This window comes from Echeneis naucrates, chromosome 9 (genome assembly GCF_900963305.1).
Source record: "Echeneis naucrates chromosome 9, fEcheNa1.1, whole genome shotgun sequence".
Taxonomy (NCBI): Eukaryota; Metazoa; Chordata; class Actinopteri; order Carangiformes; family Echeneidae; genus Echeneis; species Echeneis naucrates.
This window is the reverse complement of record NC_042519.1, coordinates 18,790,945-18,813,609: the sequence shown is the minus strand read 5'-3', so window position 1 is coordinate 18,813,609 and position 22,665 is coordinate 18,790,945. Positions and strand designations below refer to the sequence as shown.

General features: G+C 42.5%; 3 protein-coding genes across 7 annotated transcripts in view; 2 read left to right on the top strand and 1 right to left on the bottom strand.

Moving 5' to 3' along the window:
- The first annotated feature begins 2,638 nt into the window (after positions 1–2,638).
- Positions 2,639–13,189, top strand: LOC115048341 (LHFPL tetraspan subfamily member 2a protein-like). Its single transcript, XM_029509732.1, has 3 exons — positions 2,639–2,774; positions 10,768–11,473; positions 11,960–13,189. Exons 2-3 carry the CDS (start codon positions 11,068–11,070, stop codon positions 12,214–12,216), a joined length of 663 nt encoding a protein of 220 aa, XP_029365592.1. The 5' UTR covers positions 2,639–2,774; positions 10,768–11,067; the 3' UTR covers positions 12,217–13,189.
- A 1,021-nt stretch (positions 13,190–14,210) lies between these two features.
- On the bottom strand, positions 14,211–21,149 carry LOC115048338 (secretory carrier-associated membrane protein 1-like). Of its 4 annotated transcripts, XM_029509721.1 has the most exons (10): positions 20,934–21,149; positions 19,688–19,768; positions 19,350–19,460; positions 19,152–19,163; positions 18,716–18,827; positions 17,817–17,945; positions 17,371–17,530; positions 16,946–17,047; positions 16,745–16,862; positions 14,211–16,579 (listed from the first exon to the last, which is right to left on the bottom strand). In XM_029509721.1, the coding sequence occupies exons 1-10, from the start codon at positions 20,988–20,990 to the stop codon at positions 16,418–16,420; spliced, it is 1,044 nt and encodes a 347-aa protein (XP_029365581.1). In that variant the 5' UTR covers positions 20,991–21,149; the 3' UTR covers positions 14,211–16,417. The 4 variants fall into 4 exon arrangements, with proteins under 4 accessions (XP_029365581.1, XP_029365582.1, XP_029365583.1 ...); XM_029509722.1 differs by lacking the exon at positions 19,152–19,163; XM_029509723.1 differs by lacking the exon at positions 19,688–19,768.
- Positions 20,171–22,665, top strand: part of LOC115048340 (homeobox protein orthopedia B-like) — a 70,996-nt gene continuing 68,501 nt past the window's right edge. For both annotated transcript variants that reach the window (XM_029509731.1, XM_029509728.1), the window contains exons 1-2: positions 20,171–20,215; positions 21,094–21,238. The gene's annotated coding sequence lies outside the window, so the exon portion shown is untranslated. The remainder of the gene's footprint in view (positions 20,216–21,093; positions 21,239–22,665) is intronic.

The following is a 22,665-nucleotide window of genomic DNA, read 5'->3' as shown; positions in this document are numbered from 1 at the left end:
CATCCCAGGGAGGAAATGAGAGCTGGTGTTAACGAGCTGGGAAGAGAAGCTATTTATTTTATTCTTTTTTAGCAATTTAAATAACTTGTGGAAAATGAGAGAAACAGCATGCAGCGGTAATCCAGTAAATACCGATGTGGTGAAGGCTGAATAGCATCTTCACAAACTTGGCAAAATGACGGCGGCCCTGAGAGTTCATTTGCAGCATATTTGTGTTTTCACAACACATTTGATGTCAGATTATATAAAATGTTTTCTGAATTTCCTTGTGCTTTGTCCATTTGCATGCTTTATTAAGCTGCAACTTTGTAGTGACTGTCACACAAAAGATATCAAGAAGAACCAAAAACTGTACTGGATGAAGTTTTGAGAAACTGATCTTCACTGCAGGATGTTGGAGTTTGTAGTTATGTCCAGAACATTCCCATGTAAAGGAGGAAAATGTCCAAATGATCACGAAACATGCGACGTGAACTGATGATGTTTTAGCTTTTATTTCTGCAAGAAATTCAAACAGTGGGGAAATTCGTGTCCATTTCTGGGCAGCACACATGTTGCCTTTACTCACAGGACAATGTTTCAGGATTATTAGATTTGGAGGAAGATTCTCTTTCTAAATGTCGAAACAAAGAGATCAAATATATGATTTATTCACATATCCTGGTTAGGACAAAGCCTCCATCAGATTTGTTTCTCTTGTAAATATTAGAAAAAGATGCATCCCATAAACAAAAAACCTAACACACTGATCTCGCATGTAAGACTGGGGATGACTTTTGTATATCTGTAGTCATGCAATGAATGATATGAACGCAAGACTTAACAAAACACGTTGTGCAGCAAGTTTCACACTGTTTTAAAAAAACATTAAATATTGAATGGGCATCCAGCAGATTTCGATGTAAAGAGAGTTCACAGGTTTTTAAGATTTGCGTCCTCGTATTGCCTGATGAGCTGGAGCTGATGTGAAAATGTAATCAAGAAAAACAGGATGTCAGAGCAGAAACTATTGTGTCAGTTCTGCATTTAATCAAAAAAATGTACGTATTTTTCCGAACCTGTCGATAAGTGATCCCTCAGAGTTTCTTTGAGACGCAAGTGACTCTGTGCAGAGTTGTGCAAGTCCTACAATGATTCATGTGTACTTCCTCCAATAATCCATCACCATCACCATCACCGTTGAACATTTCTTACAAGCTGCACAGCCCTTCAAAACATGGAGCTGGGCCCCAGCGTCATTCATTGCTTCCTGCTGTAGTCGCTTTCTCTCCCTAAGAATTTCATATGGTTCCAGTGTGACAGTCTTTCCTGAGTTGTCCCCCGTTCCACAAACCACAATGTAATAAGTATGGTTCATGTCTCTGGCTCTTCCTCCTTAGTGAGGAGAGAAAACAGTCTCTTGTCCGCAGAAGGAGATTCAACATGAGCTTAAGTTTGAAAATCTTTTCTGGAGCCTTTAATGAAGAAAACACAGAAGGTGGTTTTTCTAATTTCCTGCGTACAGTGGAGACGATGTTGTCTGGTGATTTCAGTGAGCAGATCTGTCAGGTCAAAGTAGAATCTGGGCATTAACACAGCAGTTTTACATCAAATTCCTCTTCTTTGTGATGAAGTGAATGTGAAGCTGTCATCTCAGCTTAGCACAATGACAGGAAGCAGTCAGAAAATGCACCTACCAGCAGCTCTAAAGCTCACTAATGACCATGTGATATCTTGTTTGGTTAATCTTAAAAGCTAAGTTCTTTAAATTCAAATTTCTTTATCTGTCCCACAGTGTTGCAGCAGCGCACAGTGAAAAACAAAACTCTTCAATGGGACGGGCGACCTTTTTACCCTTGGCTGTGTTTCTGCGAAGCTAAACCAACTGTCTGGTGGCATTAGCTTCATTTTTAATATTCAGCTAGAAAAGCAATTTTTCGTTTTTCACTTGGGTTAACTACTGGCAGGAAAAGGAATGACTGTATTTCTGAAAATGTCAAACTAAAGCCACAATTCACAAGTCAAGTGTGTTCTTCAGAGAGCCAGACATCACAAAAACACATTTTACTTTCATGGCTGTGTGTAATTGTATTTGTTTATTCATTGTTGAGGGACTGTTTTATCACTGTTAAGAGATCAAACTTGATCAAACTTGATGTTCAAAGAAAAATAAAATAGAGACTCAGAGCAAAGTCAAGTCTGAATTATTCCATGTGTTGAGTCTAACTCAGTTAAAAGTCAAAAGTAGTTTTCAACTTTTAAAAAAAGTTTGATTAATTAAAACTAACACTTTAATTAATCCATAAACAAACACAATGAGACTGCCTATCTATCTGAAATACTTTTATGCAGGAAGTTATTTCTCTGATTAGGAGAAATTTGCGTCGATCTTGTTTCAATGAGTCATTATCTTATCTGGAAAACAGGGACGTTTTATTTTCACACAGCTGGAAAAGGAAAGTGTGAATAAAGCCGAAGGAGTGTATGGGAAAAATCCTGAAATCCTAAAAGTCATCATCATCATCATCATCATGTTTCTCATCTCCTCTGCAACTTTACTTCTCACTGGCTGTCTGACACCGGGTGGGGGAGGGGAAAGTGGGAGGAGGGGGGGAGGCCGACGTCAGGCTGTAGGTGTGCCCGTCTTTGTGTTGTGAGAGGGGGAAGCCGAGAGAGAGGAGCGTCCTGAAGAGTCACGGAGAGAACCGGAGAGCCGGACTGACCCCGGGAAGCGATCAGCGATTCAAACCCGAGGACGAGTCCTCCTGCCGCGGCTGCAGAGACCTCCAGTCCCCGTAAGTACCAGGAGCCATGAGGGAGCTGCTGCACGGCTGTCACTCATCTGCTCCATGACTGACTGGCACATTTGGACCTTTCATGAATGAAAGTGTAGCTCTTGGATGGACTTCCTGATCAGCTGGGCTCTTTTCTCAGCTTTGGCTGTAAAGTTAAAGTTAAAGTAAAGTTAATTCACCTGCAGCCCATCCGAACAGTCACATTTAGGCTATTTCTTCTCAGAAAAAGTGTCATATCCACATTTGCTGCTGGTGCAACATCTGGTAGCAGTTGGACCTCAGGGCCATCACACACCGCTGTGTTTTTGGATCTTAGTGTGTCCCTCACATGTCCACACAGCAGCCTTTGCTCTCCACTTCTTTTTCCACCACATCCCAGCGTCCTTGAACGTGCAGGGAGGAGGTCCCTGTGTGTGAGAGCCACCCATGGAGCGCCCTGATACACACTGCACTGAGAGGGGAAGTGGTACTACAGCACAAACTAAACAAAACCAGGAAAATCTTCAGTGTTTATTCGAGCCGGGTTCAAGGGCAAGCCAAAAGCACAATGAGGGAATCGCTATTCTGGCGTTTAACACATTTGTAATCTGCCCACAAAAACACTCACACACTTCCAAGCAAACTTACCAATGCAACAAACAAATTCGAGGAGGCATTTTGCCATGTTGCCATGCAGGGATTTTTATGATTGGCCCACTCTGCCTACTTTTCCTTGAGTGAGTTTTGACAAGTGCAAACTTGTCACATGTCAGTGATGGAGCAATGTGATACTGAGTATTTTTAAAATGGTGAGAAAAACAAGTTTAGCTGCTGAGTTAAACCTTAAACAGTTTTGTTTTCATTTTGATGAACAGACAGCAGAGGAGGGGGTACGTTTTGAACAGCAGTGGAGGGTGAGAGGTCTTTGGGGGGAAGTTCGGTGGTAGAAAACGTGAAATAGCAGAATCTCAGAATATGCTAAAGAACCACTGAGATGGTTGTGCGTTTCTTTTGATGAAGCCATTATATGAAGTACCACTTGTGCGTGCTGTCTGCATTCTTGCTCTCCAGAGATGTTTTGGTGGGCACTCCGCACTCGGGGAAATCACTGTTAATTATTTGAATCCTGAAGCATTTCTTTAGTGTCCTTGCTCTTTCATGTTTAGTAAATAGCAGAGTCTTTCCACGTTCATGCTCTCAGGTTTAATGCAGGTTTTCTGTCTTAAGTTTGGATTAATCTTGACACCAACCGGGCTATTTTTTTAAATCAGAGAACTGTGCAGAGGCTGAGCAGTGCGCTCTGTGACTAAAGGTTTCATCTTCATGAGTGAAATCATGTGTAAAGTGTCACTAATGAATGTTTTTCTTGCTGCCACTGTTTTACGTGGGTCTTTTCTTTTGAAGGACTTTGAAGTCAGGGATGGAGAGATGAACGTTTGTGGTCACAGAGCGGCAGAGGAGTTGCTGCGATAGATCACAGGGGGGGATGATGGCACATCCAAACCTCATGTATTATGCAGCTTAAGCAACATTAGTTCACGTGAAAAATCCTTATCAAAGAGAAAGTTTGGGCTTCTTAAGAAAGTAAGGAAAGAGTTTTCGTGTGAATCCAACATCTTTTTAGAAGCTGAAGAGAAAGGAGTGAGGCCATGTCATGTCTGTCTTTGTGTAGGTGAAATGTGAGGTTCATTGTGGGGCTTTGTGCATCAGAAACTGTGGGGCCGCTACAAAGTCAGGGTGGGGAGCGAGGGGCCGGGGGTGCTGCACAGACTGAATGGGCTGGGGCCCACAGTGGCCCCGTCTTTGAGCATGAAGGAGTGCATTCTGGGCCACCGGTGACATGTCTCAGAGCTCAAGAGTGAGTGAGGGGGCCACTGTCGGCACTTCTTTGTGCAGCTTTTGTTGAGCTGAGCCGCGTCAGATGAAGAGGGTTGATTTTATTCAGCCGTTTTTTTGTCACACACCCACACACACACGCACAAATGAGCCTAGCTGATACTTTTCTCTGGGGGGAAGTCATGCGTTTTCATGCAATTAAAGCCTGGATGAGTGAGCACAGGCTGGCACCTTTCACAGTTTATCAGTGTGTATTTGTTTTTGTGTTCTTGTGTCAGTAAAGTGGGCTGGATTTGCGGAGCATGCTGTTGAATGGCTTTTCACTGTTGACTTGTTTACATTTTGGGGCCCTGGTATTTTCACCAAAACCTGCAGCCTCCCCCCGAGGACTGCTGCCTTTGCTTCGCCCTTAAAGCACGGTCGGGGAATTACTTTTAATGGCTTGAATTGTTTTATAGTGTTTAATCTAGGTCTGTAAAATAAATCTAAAGTTGCTGCAGCACTAAACATACATTTGGTAGTTGCTATTGCTCGCTGGCTGATGTGATGAGACCCATGTTGTGGTAAATGCTGATCCATGGGAAACATTTTGTCCCATTGCATCTCTGTCATTCGCTGTTTATGGAGGGTGACAGAAGCAGTGACTCACATGGTTATGGTTAACAAGGAGAAGATGAATAGAGCGGCTTGGATTGTTTCACAACATCTGTGAGCTCTGACAAAGATCCACGAGAACTCTTTGTGCTTGGTCCATCTTTCGCTTTTCTCACACAGATTTGTGTGTTTCCGTACTTACTGCCACATTGACTGTGAAAGCAGGTCGATGTTTGCCTCCCTGAGGCTACAGCTGTGGGTGTGACCATCTCAGTGGGCCATGATGCAGAACTCATTAGTGTAGTGTAAATTCTCTGATCTGCTTTTTGTTGTTGCACAAACTCTGACAGAAGATGTGGTTTGGGTTACCCAAATTCCCGAGTCTGCTCTTCTTCAAACTGCCGAAGGCAAACAAATGAGCTGAGATGAAAATATACGACCCAGCGCTGCAGGCGAGGGTGTCTCTGTACCGGCTGATGTTACGGCTTGCTCCTCGTACGTCATTTGCTCTGCTCATGGCTTGAGGAACCAATGAACCCTTTCTACTACGATTAATAGGAAACTGATTGGGAAATTGAGGCTGTAATGGTTTCTCGTGTGTGTGTGTGTGTGTGTGTGTGGGTGGTGTACGTTCAGTCTCAAGCCACAGTGCTTCATTCTCTGTCACTCCACATCGAGCCCAGCTGCTTGCATTCTTCTATGATGGAGGGATCTGTTTGGTCCTGCCCAACTCTGACTGGTATCATTCTAGTTTCATATCTCATGGGGGTTTTCTTTTCCATGTCTTTGGGATACCAAGGGGAATTATACTCTCATCAGTGGCCTGCGTTTTGCCCACTGTCCACATCTTGTTTGAGTCGCTGTGTTGCCCTGAATTTGGGGAAACAGCCTTTTATGTGGTTTTGGTTTGAGGGCCTTCCTCTTGGCTGGTCCAGATGCACAGCCGGACCAGACCAGACTGGGCAAAGCTGCTTAAGGAACAGATTGCCTTGGTTTGAGGTTTCTGGTTCAGGATCTGTGAGTCAAGAAAAATGAGCTAATGGAGTCCTCCCAACCCAAATCAGCTGGGGGGGGGGGGGGGGTCATCTGATCTGGGTGGGTGATCCACCAGCTTAAACACCCTTTTCTAAACTGGGACCAGCTCACACCCATCACAAACAAACTAAAGCATTTTCATCATCTCCCACAATTTTTTGAATTTGTGTCCATGAATGGAACTGTTTATTGTGACATCTTGAGTCTAATTCTCTCTTAGCAGTACGATCTGGGTCAGTTGCGCTCAGCCACCCACCGTCAGTCCTCATTCAGCATCACTCTCCCTGCATGACTACGGTGGCCAGCACTCATTACCTCAGCACCTTGGCATGCTACCAGCGCTGTTGCTGATAGCTCAGACCAATTACTCCAGATTTACATCGGCAGCCTCCTCTAACTAACAGCCAACGGACTGACCCACATACTGTCTGCCTCATATCCACCTCTTTTGTCTTGGGCTTAGAAAAGTCTCCGACTCAAACTAATGTTATGCTTCATTAGTTGAAATTTTATTGAGCATACGGGCTGCTTGGCCAACAGCTTTTCACAGCCAAAGTTCTAGTCCACATGGGTGGCTTTTGGCTCATGCGCTGTATTTTTATTTATTTATTTTTTGTATATTCCAGTGAGACAAAACTTGTCTCATAGCAGCAGGGAGACTGTTCATGTTGGCCCGCTGAACGAAGGATTTGAAAACTGTGTGTAAGTTGGCTTCAGGCCTTCATTACATGTGTATAATCTCATACGGCAAGCTCTGTTTCAGTCAGGACAGGAGAGCGGTGTGGGAATGAGCAGCTCCAGAGTCGACGTAGAGCCACATCAGTCCTGAGCTTTCATCTTGAAGCATATCCGCCGTGTCATCAGTCAAACTGAGCGTCACAGAGGAGTCCTGAAAGAAACATATGACTCTCTCATCTGTCAGCTCTGGGGATGATACATATCTATGACGGTGGCTCCACAGGCACACACAGAGCTGCAGAAACAAAGATCTGACAGTTTGAAGATACACATCTATCTAAAGCAAACTGGGAGGCAGAGACCTCTCACCCACAGCGCCTGAGCCTCAATGTATGAATAAGTCATAATTCTGAGGGTCTGTGATGTGCCGTGTAAAATACCCCTCCGTCAGTACTCATAGGAACACAAAGAAAATCTTGACCTTGTAAAGGTCGTGCTGTTCAAGCACTTTCCCAGAAATCTATTCAACAAGCAGCAAACAAGCGGAAAGTATTCATCATTTGCAGGATGTAGTGACCTTTCTGCATGCTTAATGACTCCGTAGCACACACACACACAGAGAAACACACCACAAACACGGATCTGCATATAGACAGGATATTCAAACATGCAACCACACTCACATACAACCACTAAATGTGTCAATTGGAATCTCAGATTTCTCCATTTTTTTTTTAAATAGCTGCAAATCAAAATCAATGTCTGAGCGTAGCTTCTCTACTCTTTGCCTAAATAGAAAAACCTACCTCTGAGAGAAATCTTTAGGGAACCAACAGAACATCATGATGATGTATGAGAGTAGAGATTTCCTGTAAGTGCTTTTGGGAGATCACACGGGACACGAGGTGCCTGCAGACCGCCTTGACGAGGTATGTTTAGGTTCAATCTCTGTAGTTTAAAGAGACAGAGCTGCTAATTTGTGGGCATTTTAGTCTTAACAGACAGCCTCGGGCCTGCGGCTGGATGAACTTTAATCAGCTGCAAACAGAAAAGTCAAAATGAAGCTGTGGCCTGGGGGGCTAAAAACTAAATCAATGGTCCACATGCTTTGTGTGATCTTAAATGGTCCACAATTAACTTACATATGCTTATTCAAGATGAACATCTATTTTAAACCCTACATTTCTGTATTCTTAGGTTGTTCTAAGTGTTGGTGATACAGAACTGGGCACCGGATCGAATTGAATTGTATCCTGGCTTTTCTTTTTTTTTTTTTTTACTACAAATATAAAAATGTTTCTTCAGAGAAATCTTACATGCATTTTGCATAAACCCGAGTGAAGGAGGACAGTTTAGTATGTAGGATGATATCTTGACAGATCTTCCTCTAAATGTATGACTGAGCCTCACAGGCTGACGGACAGACACTCATGCTTCCTGTTTGCTTCCTGTTTATTTCTGACGTTTCCTTTTTAGCTGATAATGAATACAAACGTTGCTTTGTAATTCTACTGTAGTAACTGGAATCTAGTTTACCTTCGAAATGGATCAGCTGTATGTGCACCATGTATTTTGGCTGAGGGAGTAGGGCGTAAAAGCAAACTTGAAATCCTGCAGTAGATGGAATATGATGAAACAGAAGACTTCAGATAGGCATCACTGTCAGACTCAAGACAAAACAAACCTGCGCACAATTACGAGCGTAATAAATCTTCCCATAAAAAAAAAAAGAAATAAAAATTGGGCAAATCGCGGCAGAGCCACTTGAGAACAAAAACCGTGAAGTCGGCACATTTAGAAATCCGGCTGAACTGACCCACCCCCTGCACCTTAGCTGTTTCAGATCTCATACCTGCTCCTCAGATGTTGTCATGCCTGCGACTTTCTTATCACGACCTACTTCTGCTTGTTTCTAGTTGACCTCAACATCAGATGAATCAACGGGCTAAGCCTTTTTAGCTGCATGAGATAGTACTTATTTTGGAGCATGGGAAATTTCTGAAGTGTTTTGCCTTGAACTGACTCAGATCATATCAGACAATATAATGTTCAACATCAGTGTTCATTCCTTACAGATGTGGAGGGGTGATTTACATTGTGAGTGGAAGCTGGTGGGGATGTTTTGTGAAACCAAATACCACACTCACTCCCCTCGGGGCACCAAGAGTTACTTAATGAGTGTTTTTGTGCTGAACTTTTCATCACCAGCAGAGTGACACATCCAGCAAGAATTACAGATAATTTGATGACACAGTCCACTATCATCAGTTTAACAAGCCTCCAAATCCATTTGTGTGAAAGTTATGAATCTATTAGACTGATTTATTTTTCTCATAACTGTCACATTTTTAAGTGAGACTTCTGCACCACCCTCATATACTTGAAGTAAATTAAATTAAGTTTGTGTTGCTCACAGAACCGAAGAATTCAACAGCACCTTGGATCGGGCTTTAATCGCCACTCGCAAATCTCACTGTCAACAGATTGAAAGGACTATTTCTTGTACAGCAGCTGAAATGTCTTTAGGTCTTGTATTGTGCTAATTGACAGTAATGAATTGGAGAAACAATCGTAGAGCCTTGTAGGCGTAGCTGCAGATGAGGACATCTTCTTCCTATGCCAAAGCCAGAGAAATAGTGGAAAAATAATTTAAACTATATTGCTTCTTTGTGGTTAGCTCACAAATTGAACTGCCAGGCCTCTGCTGCAAAACTGAACAGAGTTCTTCGTGGACTAAAAACGGTTGTCTTTGCGACCAATATGCGACTTGCCGCTGAATTTCTGGCGTCATAAAACATGGACAGATAAAATCAACACTCTATATGGATAGATAAAATCAGACACGTTTGTTCTTTAGGTGGATAGACCCTTTAGCTTTTCCCCAGCCTCTTTCTTTGTGCACAGACCTGGAAATGGCTCCATTCAGAGCGGGACACACCAACACAGCAGAGACAACTGTGCTGTATTTAAACCAGATCCCACATAGTTTCTTGTGTGTGTCATCATGCCGGATCATGACATCAGAGGGTCTGTGACACAGTTGCATGCTCCCACGTGACCACGGCTCTGCCAACACCAATGTGGACATGGCAAACAAACCAAAACATAGCAACAGTGTCTGAATCACTTTGATTGGAACCAAAACACAAGCACTCAAAAACACATCTCATAGACACTCCTCTGACTGTGAATCAAATTTTGATTGCTGTTGAATAAAGAACAAGGAAATTAGATTTTTTTTTTTTTTTTTTTCGCTGCCGCCTCGAAAATAAAGGAATGTCACAGTAAAGCCAATAACAGCTCCCTCCAGTTTATTTATTTAAAAGACTGCAGTCTAAATGATGATCTGGAGTATGGAGATACAGCTGTGTTTGCCAAATCAGTCAGGATCTGGCATTACTGTGAAATGTGGCATGCTGTAACAGAGCTCTGCTCTGACCTGTGTTGACAGCTTCTCAGCAGCAAAACTCACAAGGCTGCCGTCATTTGGACATAAAAATCAAACGCACAAAGACCTAACAATGAGTAAATGACAACGGTATTAACTCTGTCATCTTCGTAATTACGTGTGGGCATGATTCACCATGACTTCACCAAACATCTGGAGGCATTTCTAATGCTGCACTCGCTAAAATATAGCTCAGTGTGGGAATATAATGCCTGAGGATGTGCGAGCACGGTGACAGTGGTACATATTGGACATCCTGCTGGGGGTCCAGAAAACACAAGGGAGCTCGATGAGTCATAGTGGATGGGAAATTAGTGCAATCAGCCTTCTTTCTAACCCTTACCCCCCTCTTACACGTCAGTTACTCCCACAACTTATGTACACAGATTTCTGTTTGACCCTCATGTGTCTCTTCGTTCATAGGTGCGCTTTTCAGATGGTATAATGGCTGAGGGAAGCTGCTTCGGTGCGTTGTAGCTGTTTGGGATAAACCTTGCCTTGAAGACGAAAAGGGGAGGAGGGAAACATCCTGACAAGATCAGCTGCCCATCTGGATCTGAACAGGGAGCCAACTGGACCGCTGTCTTCGTAAGGAAAGGAATTTAAACTCCCCATCATCAAAGCTCTGACACTGAAGGAATTTCAACCGACTTCAAGACTTAGTTTTGTTTTTTGTTTTTTTTTAATTCATTGGCTTTAACAGTCCCAGAAAGAGTTAACACCATGTGCCATGTCATTGTAACGTGCCGCTCCATGCTCTGGACACTGCTCAGTATTATCGTGGCCTTCGCTGAGCTCATTGCCTTCATGAGCCCTGATTGGTTGCTCGGATTCCCCCGGACAGCCTCCGGTGGGACAGGCGTGGACTCTGGGCTGTACCGTCCGTCTCTTGGCCTCTATAGTCGCTGCCTTCGTGTCGGGACTCGGGGAGTAGGGGTCAGCTGTGGGCCCTACGCTGGGACGTTTGAGGAGGTGGCCAGTGGTTTCTGGAAGGCTGCCATGTTGTTTCTAGCAGCAGGGACATTAGTGCTTGGGTGCGTGGCCTGTATCTCCATCTTCAGCCTGTGTTTCCAGAGCATCCTGAAGAAAAGCATATTCAACATCTGCGGACTGCTCCAGGCTATCGCAGGTGAGACACCTCTCTCTGTCTGTGGGGGGGTTCCCAGATCATCCACACAACTTGAGAGCAAACGAGAAAATATGGGAAAAGAGTGAGAGAGTAAGACAAGGTCCTCATCTGCTTAGTTTTTATTTTCTCAGACATTTAAATGTGACTAAACCAAAGTAAACAACACATATGCTTGTTAACATGACATCACAGACAAGATGAAGAGCCCTCATGACCCCCCCCCCCCCCCCCCCCCGGGTGTTTGGCTGGTCAGGGCTGTCGAGGAACAGATCTATCATTACGTGACATCACTGTCGGGGGAAGGTTCAAATAGGACCTCTCCTCTCAACACAAATGTAATTCTTGTCAGCTTGAAAAATGGGCTTAGTCTTCACCAGAGCTGAGTCACCATGTTCCCAGCTGTGCTGTGATCTGTTAGTACTTTCAGCCCCGATGTTTACATGTACGTGACTAAAACCCTCGTCTCGTCATCTGCTGTCCCTCTAGGCCTGCTGCTGATGGTGGGCCTCATGCTGTACCCTGCTGGTTGGGGTTCAGAGAAGGTGATCGCCTACTGCGGACCAGAGGCCTCGCCCTTTAGGCCGTCTCAGTGTTCACTTGGCTGGGCCTTCTACACTGCAATAGGAGGGACGCTGGCCACCTTCCTGTGTGCCGTTCTCTCTGCGCAGGCTGAGATCGCCACCTCCAGTGATAAGGTTCAGGAGGAGATCGAGGAGGGGAAGAATCTGATATGCCTGCTCTGAGCCTTTAGAAACCTTTGGGAAATCATCCTTGGTGTTCTTTCATCTCGGACAGGCACCTGTACCTCTTTGATTTTCTTAATGCTATCTTGGATCAAACCAGATGATTGTTGAAACATTAGACGACACCATTTTTTAAAAGTCATTAGGTATGGCGACCTGAGTCAAAGGAACATTCACACTTATTCGCTGAGTTTCTTCTTATCAAAATAGTTTATTTTTGTAATAATTCTTGCCTTAAACATGCCACTGTGTTGGAATAGCAGGAGATTAGTGTTATTGTGGACAGGTTAAACAGTGCCAGTAAAACAGTGCATAGATTTGTAATGTCATCATAATGTTTGTTCACACGCTCCACCTGCAAACCTCAACAAACCACTAAATACTTGCAGATGTGCTCTCAAAATGCCTAACAATGCTCTGTGTGTGTGTGTGTGTGTGTGTGTGTGTGTGTGTGTGTGTGTGTGTGTGTGTGTGAGTGAGAGGGAAAGGCTAACTGTTAGGATTGGATTAAACGTCCATATGCTGTGATTCTGTGGCAAAGCAGGAGAGCGAAGACACCCTGGTTAACTTTAGATGTCCCACTAATGGGATTGTTCACTTCAAAGGGAGTTCCTCTTGTTAAACGGTTTGTTTGTGGGTCTTTTGCAGCCTAATAACCAACAGAGTGTGTGGAGAAAAAGAACAGACTTGCAAATACGTTTCAGTGTGCGGAGCTTTCATGGGTGTTTGTGTGTGTGTGTGTGTGTGTGTGTGTGTGTGTGTGCTCACAGGGAGATAAAGCAGATGGTGCCATACTTTATCATGAACTTCCTTATGATGACAAGAGAACCAAACACAAACAAGGTCTGGCTTTTCAAAGCAGACCAATTCAGAAAATGGAGGAAAAATACATGTGAAAATTAAAAAAAACAACAAAAAAAAAACAAAACAAACAAACCTGTTGAATCTTCTACAGAGTTTTTATGTCATCTGATAGGTCGCTGTAAATCTGAAATAATTCATGTGATGCTGTGCTTTTATTTGTTGTAGATGAGATGTGCAATAATTCAACCATAGTGTGTTTGATGTGAGAGTGAAATTGACTGAGAGGATTAGACTGAAAAGTGAGATGATTACATTGATTTGTATTAAAAAGCATTTCTAGTCTGTCAGTGCAGGAAATGAATACGTAGTCCGCAGTTTTTTGTTACATTAACAAAAGAGTAACGGCGTGTGTGGGAGGGTGATTTGCGTGAGTAGAAATACAATCTGTTTTTGTACTCAAATAAACTAGGCCCTGATTTATAAATGAATATGTGCTAAATGTGCAACACACTTCCACGACTGTTCCTGTACCTCCTATTTTTCCTGGTAAATTTAAACTTCCTTAGGAAACACTGACATCTAGAGGTGGAAGGTCAACAACACGACAAGTCGCTCCAGCATTTAACAACCAGAGTTTTACCCTAAGTTTTGCTGCACACTTTTAAGTTTTTCTTCATGTTTCCCCTCAAAACTGTTAAATCAGGACATCAACTCTTTGATCGTAAAATTAAATTAATGGTTTTCTGAATGTAAGTACACAAACATTTCTTTCAAATTTTATTTCATGTTAATACCATAAATATACAAAACTCAAACTATTTCACATGCGACAAAGGCCAGACAAGAGTGCATTACGTTTTCTTTTTACACATGATTGATAATGGGGACGAATTTTTAAACTTTACAAAATATACAAGTGTCCCTTTGAATGAGATTCTTCTCTGATTCAGTGAGATAACATGGTTACAGGTCAGTACAACACAGTATTGTGTCAGCAACCATTTAACACGTCCTTCTGTACTGCAGACACGCTCCCCAAATACATCGCACAAATCCCCACTGTCACATGGCTTCAGTACACAACTGCTTCAAACTGTGGTGTCGTGGGTGTTATGTCGCAAAGGAAAGTGTAGAATGTTTAAACGAAACATGGCAAGGGAGCACATCACAGAGCGAGATTTAAAAACAAATCTGTATGGACATTTGGTTGATCTCTCACAGCTTTTCAGGACTTGAAATAACACTTGAGGGTTTTTTTTTTTCCTTCCATACCGATCATACAGCATCCTCTTCCACACAAGCACACTTCTTGCAGGATCAAGTTGCAAAGTCTTTGAATGCTTCTTTTTTTTTTTTTTTTTTTTTAAATCTAGCTGATGCTATGATCATGTCATTACAAAACCACACAAACATAATACATTATTAAAAATCAAACCAAACAACATAAATTATACCATAAATAAAAACATGTCTGTCTTTTGCACTAACTTTAACGCAAAATGAAAAAATGTGCAATGGATTAAAAAACAAAAAAACAAACAAAAAACAATACTGCCGCAAAGTAAGTGTACTATGTCATGACTAACTAGTGAGTTTCACCTTGGTAGCATTCACAGGAGTGTTTCATCAACTATTGTGTTGAGTTCACGTGTTCGTAGTAACAGCAGTCATCAGTCATCTATCATGCACATCTGCAGACACTCATCGTCAATATGTCCATATTCCAAATTTCACTTTAGTGACAGATGTCTGTACAACTTAGTGAATAACACTGTTAATGTTGTGTATAAATGAGCGTATCTTAGTGATATCATTGAAAATGTATCAAGGACAATCCTCTCTTGTTGGTTAGCGGAATGCTTATTTTGGCTATGAAATGTCTGACGTCAGTAATCCAACACTGAGAAATCAGTGGATTCACTCTTTTTCAGTAAAAACGTAAATGGACTGTTAGTGGCTATGGCGCACACACACACACGGTATCAGTGTTTTAACTATTTTGTCTGCACAGGATAGTCTTGAGAGGAATCTGAGCTTTATCGCTGTCCAGGTCTTCTTCATTGAGAAAAGGCAGATCACTTCTCTCAGAGTTTAGTCTATGAATGGTATCTCCTTTTCAATAGGAAACGGGACAGCAGGAGCCTGCGTCCGAGCAGCTCTAAGAATCATAGCAGCGTTAGTTTTCAACCAGGGGTGAAGGGCTACAGAAACAAGTAAGAGCCATGTAGTAGTCTGTTAATTTCACACATACAGAAAAGAAGAAGAGACTTCCCCCTCTTACTGAAACTCTTTACGGTTTGTGCTGAGAGCCAGCGACCTACTGGCCATGGTGTTCAGTGCATCTTTGAAAATAGATCCAAATGCAACGGCAGGTTACGTTACAGCTTGCTTCTCGAAGAAACTGAGGGACAAATGGAGATGTTCTCCTGGACCAGTTAACCCCGTAGCCTGAGGAAACACTGATATTGGACAGAACAGCCTCAGATCTTAGTCAGCCACAGAGATGCCGACCCATCCCACTTTGTCCATCAAAGTAGCACACAGAGAGGTAACAATTCAACTGAGAACTGTTGCTGGAGCTCTGTTGGGAGCTGTGGGCAGGTCCTTAAATAAGAACATAAAATATATTCCTATTTATGTGGGTTAAGCTTTACTATAATGACAGTGGTCTGAGAATAGAAGCACAGATATAGTACAAGGTAAAATTTGCCTTTCAGATCTAAATGATAGAATACTGGGTGGAAAAAAAAAAAAAAAAAAAAGCAGAACGACAATTTTCTGAGGTTGTAGTAAACATTCACACGCAGGCCCAGCCATTTCAGCAAGGTGTATACTGTACTTTCTGAATGTGATGAGGAAAACAGAACTATGTGCAAAACGCCATGATCAGATTATCACTTTTCATGATTTTATACTGTATCAACCAGGCAGAAAGCTGTTTGGAGGTCATCACCATGACTGGAATAAGGTATGCTTAAACTGCCATCCCTGCCTGACCTAGGGTCACCTCGAGGGGGACGGAAGAACAGGGAAAGCAAAAGAAGGGAGTAAGAGTGTAGAGATGAAATCACACACTCTCTGAGCAACACCTTGATTCACTTAGTTAGACGTTTCAAGGGACGTGAGCAGGCAGTCACCTGACTGAAAAAGCAGACAGGGTGGAGAGTGTTTACTGATATATAATGTTGTAGTGAAGTGACGGTGGACAGCTCTGGTCCCTTGTCTGTTACTTACATTTCAGGGCAATCTTACCATTGCAACATTCATAAATTAAATCAATTTGATTAGAGAACCTGCAGGACCAGAGCTGTGCATCTCCATCTTTTCAGTGCATGTGTGTGTGTGTGTGTGTGTGTATGCTTGTATGTATGCATGTACCCTATGTGCGTGCGCCAGTTTATGGATGAGGTTTGAAGGCCCCACGAGCAGCGTTGGATGCAGCATTAGCTGCAGCGTTGGCAGCTGCAGTCTGAACGGTCTTGTTGGACATGACTCCAGTTGCAAACTCCTGCTGAGCCTTCTCAAAACTAGCACCAGTAGTACGATAGAGTGCGTGCACCTGGAGAGAAAGGGTGAAGAAATCAGCTGGGGCCAAGTTCAGCGATCACACATGACAGGATTTCACTTGTTATTAAATTTATTCATAGAGTTAAAAAATTTTTATCTGTTTTTAACATCTTCCATTTAGTTTCTCATAGTATGGAATATTTAGTGATGATGTTACCTTTTTAAACATAATGAGTGAGCCCACAGACAGCGCAGTGAACAGGGCGGCGATCAGTAGCATGATGATGCCCACTGGGATACTGGTATTCAGGCCAGTTAGAGCTGCGATCCAGCCACTGACAGAATCAAAGGATTACAAAATGTGAAGGAACTTCAGCGCACAGTTGTACAGAAACGAGTAAAAGCACAAAATACTTACCATGTTCCCCAGCCAGCGATGCCAATTGTTTGTAGAACATGGACTCCAAACTGACAGATATAGACGAAGAAGAAGACAAAGAAGCGGAATGAACTGTCACTCCTGTTTGGAGACAGAGTGCAAGGTAGTGAGGCATGGCAGTATGGAGGTAATAAAATAACTGAAAGACATTTCTCCAGTTCTGTCTCAAATTTTGTCCTCCATTAAACATTAATTCCTCTCTACTTCTGTCAGTCTGTGAAAGTCTAACTTTATCCATATCCTTACATAGCACTCCCAGGTAATATCCTTGAAAATGAGTAAATTCAGGGTTGGAGAATGAGTGGAAAATGGAATGGAACTAACATTTTCAAAAAAAACTGCTCACTTTTTTTTTTTTTCATTTCATACTTGGAGCAGTCGTTATTCTACATGTATCTGCTTACCTGAAAGCCCCATAGAGCGGTCTGTACCAGCAGACAAAAGAGCAGGGGGTGAACAGCAGAAACCACAGCATGGCCAGGCCAAAATCGACACCGCGAAATGGATCCACACAGAACCAGGCCAGGCAGCCAAACATGTTCACAAAGAGTGTGCCTGCATGAACTAAAATCAAAATACCATAGTGAAAATCTTTAGCATCCCCTGAATACCAGAACAAAATGAGAGTGTGATTTATGAATAAAAACAAATATCCATGTTTTTCATGTGTCTACTTGATAACAGACTTTCTCTGAGTGTTATTTGAAGGTTTTGAGGTGAGATGTGCTGGAAAGTGTTTGGCTTTTGTCACAATGCAGTTTATAGGTTCGTGTTATAAATCTATTGGTTCCTGGGGAATGTTAGAGTTGCAATACGACCCACTGTGGGATGTGACAGGTAATCCACTTACACATCCAAAGGTTGTACATGATCTTGACTGTCTTCTGGAACTCAACAGGAATGTCCACTGCAATGTCATGGTAGAAACATGGGCCGACAGGGAAGTTCCCTGGCAGGGGAGGCCAGTTGTTCTTACGCCCTGTGTGGATGAAAGCAATAGGTGTTTGGATGATTAACTATCTATAACATTGAGAGGTTTGACCCTGAGATGATAGGAGTGGGTAATATGGCTCGTAACTGATATCACAATATTTCTAAGAATTTTCACGATAATGATAATATCACAAAACAAAAATTTCTTTCTCTCTTTTTTTATATGAAATACAAGCTAGTTGAACAGGAGAGCATGGTCAGTCACTTACAAATTAAAATTTTGATTGAACTATTCCTTTTAATGAATAACCAGTTTACAAATACTGTAAAGAGTTATACAAACATTTCCTGAAATTTGTGTAGTATAAAATAAAGTGCCTTTGAAAGAGTTATTGTGCAAAATACAAAAATGCAACTTTGCTGCATTGATGACACTGCTCTGATCACTCACTCTGGCCTTTATTAGTTAAGATAACTAGAAGAGTGACAGGAAATAGGGAGAGAGGGAGTGGGGACTGACATGTGGCAAATGATATTGCCTGGAATTGAACCAGCGCTGCTGACAAAGACTTTGTAGCCTTGTGTTTTTGGGCATGTGCTCTACACACAATACCACCAGTGTAAGCAACTCAGTAATAATGTTCATCACAAACCAAACCAAAAAAAACAACAACCAAAAACTAAAAAAGCATGTCAATTTTCTGATTCTCTGCCACACTGCCACGAGTCTAGCATTGATCGGCTGACCACTCTGACTCTCAAGATTAATGTGAGAAAAGTGAGCATATAAAGTGGATGACGGATGAACTGACTGACCTCCCGCGGCTCCGTGAGACTGTAACTCTCTCTCCCGACGATCAAGCTCTGCTGCTTTTTTCTCCAACTCCTCCTGCCTTCTCAACAACTCAGCCTGAGCGCGTGCTTGGTCCTAACACAGACACACAAATGCTCTCAAAATTCACTACCCAGCATTTGACAGGGGCTATGATATCCGGTAAGGTAAGTAGTAAAACATATTTTTCCACTCAGGTAAGCTTGGGTGTGTTAGTTTAGAAAGGGGACAAGAGGTTAAGGTTGGAAAAGCAATCAGCGCCTGTTGACCAACTCCTTGTTTTCTTCAATAGGTACTAAACTACCTCTAAAACTGTACTGCAAAGGAGAAGCTGCAGGTGTGGAAATGCATTTAATTAATTCAAACTATCCAAGAGAGTGACATGAAGGGGTGCAGGAGACATTAGATGAATGACAATACCTCATTACGCCGCTGTTGGGCCATCAGAGAACAGATGAGTATATGAAGGACAAGAGGAAACGTGAATCATAAGTGAAAACAGAGTCTATATGGTGTTATAGTTTTATGAGTCTAAATGCTGACAGCTGTTGTTAACCTAGCCTGAAAAAATAAAAGCAGTTGAGTTTGTGTATAGGAGCTTGTCTCTATGAGTAATACCTGAGTTTGTAGCTGTGAATAAGATGGTGGCTCTTCTGTTGGCTTCATGATGGCTGGTTGTGTGTTCTGGGAAGGGGTAGGAGTGGCTTTGGGGGGATTTCCAGGAGTTGCCTGTAAACCAGCATAGACCCACTATGTTAATATTTGTGCAATCAAAAGACAGAACCTGAATCAACATTGTAATTAGGCCACAGTCATAATTTGTCTGTGAAATCCTCTGTGACTGAGAGGTGGAGGAAAAGAGAAAGAGGGTAGTGTATAAAATGAGGTCACTGACTCAGAAGCGCACAAACACATGCAGACACACTCTCAACTATGGCGATGCTACTGAAGCTGACCGTTCTGGCGTCTGTAAAGGGGTTATACTCCTCCAGACCACCAGGAGGGGCAGACCGGGTCACCTGGGTCACTGAAGGATCCTACAGGACAGAGAGGGTTTCAGAGGGAAAAAAAAACTGCAACCACAAAACGAAAAGCTTAACAGGCTGTTCAACCTGGTCTGCATGAATTAAGTCTATTAACTCTCATATTGAGGCCAGTTATTATTGTGTTGACATTAGGTAGGGTGTAAATAGAGGGCAAGTTGTACATGAAGAACAATAAAACAATTCATTTTACTATTCAATTTGCCTTTCTTGATATTGTAGCTGTTTGTGACTTGAAAAGGCCGTTAGTGGCATGTTTTCTGACAGAACAACCACTCATGGTCTGAGGTGCTGTTATTTCCAACGAGGAGCCCAACAGCCTGCAGCTCAACTCCGCCCACTGACGAACCCAGGAGGTGTAGAGGGGAGGGGCTTAGCAGCTAAATCACCTGCTGAGGTGAAGCGGGCAGACTGCCGGCAAGCTCTGAAGCTTGATGGAAGGTGAGGGACGATTTACAAGCAGAACACATTTTACCATCTAATAACACTGACTGCTCCTGCACACACACAAAGAGCCCGCTGTCTGTATCTGGCCTGCGCTGAATAAGACGCTAAACAGAAGTCAAAGAAGCAATCACTGTCGTTACTTAACGAATTAAGTGGAAGCCATTAGTCAACAGGAAGGCGGTATATCAGAATTGGTGTCAGTTTCCAACGACGTTCGTGCGAGCAGTGTATTCAATTAATGCAAAGGTAGCTGAATGTGTTGTGTATCTATGTGACAGTATGCGACTTCGACTAGACATTTAAATGCCCGAAGTCAGCGTTCCTGTGGATTTTGGAGATAAAATAAAAGGCCACACAGTGCGTGGGAAATAAAAAAACAATACGAAGAGTAAAGCAATACAGCTAACTTAACTGTAGCTAGGAGCTATCTAGCTAACATCATGTGTCTTTGTTCTCGTTATTGCAGCGTTGAAAACAAACTGCTTCGGTTATAACTTGTTAGATAATCACTCTTAGCTTTGCAAAAACGAATAACCACGTCATGTGTGGTCGACAAATAATGTGGATGTTGTTTAGCTCGGTATGCTGCCTAGCCGGGGGGGGGGGGGCGGGGGACCTCTGGCTAGCTGTCAAGCTAGTAGCAAAGACAGCTAGCAGGGATGCTAACGCTATACTGGCCTCTGAGCTAACGTTAGCCGGCTAAGTTAGCTACCTGAAAGGGATTGCTGAAGTCCGGGTCTGCGAACGGGTTGCTGTCAAAGTCGGACATCGCGTAGCCTTTCTAAATAACAGCTGACTATCTGAATGAGCTCCCCGAGTCTCCAGGGAAGGTTTTCTCCCTCGATCTGACCGCCTCTCTCTGCCGCCCGCAGTCTTCCCCACCTCCTGCTGATGGACACTTTTGCTGTTAGCAAGCTAGCCCGGAGCGGAAAAATGGCCGGAGAGGAGAGGCTGCGCGATGAACGGCAGCGGCTACGTCACAGCTTCAGCACCGCGGACAGCGTGACGTCAGGACAGGTACGCCACACTGATGAGTTCCCTCCATCACAGAGGAAGTTTGACTGTGCAGATATGAGCAGCGTGTTTCCATTCTTGAGACTTGGACATCGATGGTTGCGTTGCAGTAATAGACCTAAACCACTAATTCATTCATTCGTCCATCCATCTACCATTTTCCTTTGAGCTACGTCAAAAAAGGGAGACCAGGGACGATTGAGACCCTCTGTAGTTTTTTTTTTTTCTTTTTCCAGGAAATCAAAAACCTTTTACACTGGAACAGCCAATTTGCTAAAATATAGACTTCAGTGTATCAACTACTAAAACAAAGCTTTTCAGTTATAACGGTCTAAAATACACATAATTAATAAATCACATACTCCAAACGAAAAATATTATTTATCATTGGCATTATTGTGACTATTGCCATATTATTTGACCACTGCCCTGAGGGATTTGCTCTGTTTAATTTCATCTGAAGCGCTCTCCAACAAGGGAAGTGGGACTCCCCCTGTCTTTGTCTTTCTGATATTTGTAGTGCTGTAACAAACACGTGTTTCCACTGTCTATTAGCATGCAACTAATTATCATTTTCCTGATATGTATTCTAGTTTATATAGGCCTAATACTTAAGCTGACTGTAAATTGTTTTATTTATCAGACATTGCCCTTACTCTTTTTTTATAATAATGGCCAAGAGATGGCCCCTAAAGACCACCATTCCTCATTTTTATGCCTCATGCCTTTTTAGTTTCCATTAAGTTAGTTGCAGGAGTATATTGCAGTTTCATTTAGCCATAGATACAACACACAATCAAGCTCTTACGCCGGAACGTGGCCTCCAGACCTTATGTTTTCAGTGAGCTGAATGGCTTAACACATGTGCTGCTAGGTAGAAACCAACAATCAATCAATCAATCAATCAACCACAGTGACTACTTTGACCCGTTGGTATACCAGCCTTGATGAAAGAATTATGGCAGGTTTTTTACAACCAGCAGCAGAGTGTGATGTACAGCTACTCAAGTACTGCACAGTGACAGTATTGTTAAGGCAAATTTTGGATATTCTCCTGTACGTTTCAGGAACTCTTTTTACTCCATTGCATTTATTTGACAGCTACAGTTACTTCTATGATGGAGACCTTAAATGAAAAAGCTTAGAAAATATGCAGCATTGATTTATATAAAAATGTCAAACATTAGAGGAATTTTTTTCTATATTGTACTTATATATTTTGTATGTCTATATTTTGAATACCTTTCACTACAATATAGAATTTTATTTGTAATGAGTAATAAGTTGAAACACTTGAAATTTACTATTAGTATCTATTATTAGGATATCGTTACAATCCCAATACTTATTTCACTGTTGGGTTACCTGTAACTACCTCTATCTACACTAATTTACTTTTACCATCACCGTCTTGGCTCCTAAGACGACTC

What these genes read in the sequence shown, in the direction of transcription:
- LOC115048341 (XM_029509732.1), top strand. Translation starts at nt 11,068, where the DNA reads ATGTGCCATGTCATTGTAACGTGCCGCTCCATGCTCTGGACACTGCTC. An exon ending in ACTGCTCCAGGCTATCGCAG is followed by an intron (nt 11,474 to 11,959) that starts GTGAGACACCTC and finishes CTGTCCCTCTAG; the next exon opens with GCCTGCTGCTGATGGTGGGC.
- LOC115048338 (XM_029509721.1), bottom strand. Translation starts at nt 20,990, where the DNA reads ATGTCCGACTTTGACAGCAACCCGTTCGCAGACCCGGACTTCAGCAAT. An exon ending in CCTTTACAGACGCCAGAACG is followed by an intron (nt 19,461 to 19,687) that starts GTCAGCTTCAGT and finishes GCTGGTTTACAG; the next exon opens with GCAACTCCTGGAAATCCCCC. An exon ending in ATCGCTGGCTGGGGAACATG is followed by an intron (nt 16,863 to 16,945) that starts GTAAGTATTTTG and finishes TGATTCTGTCAG; the next exon opens with TGGCTGGATCGCAGCTCTAA.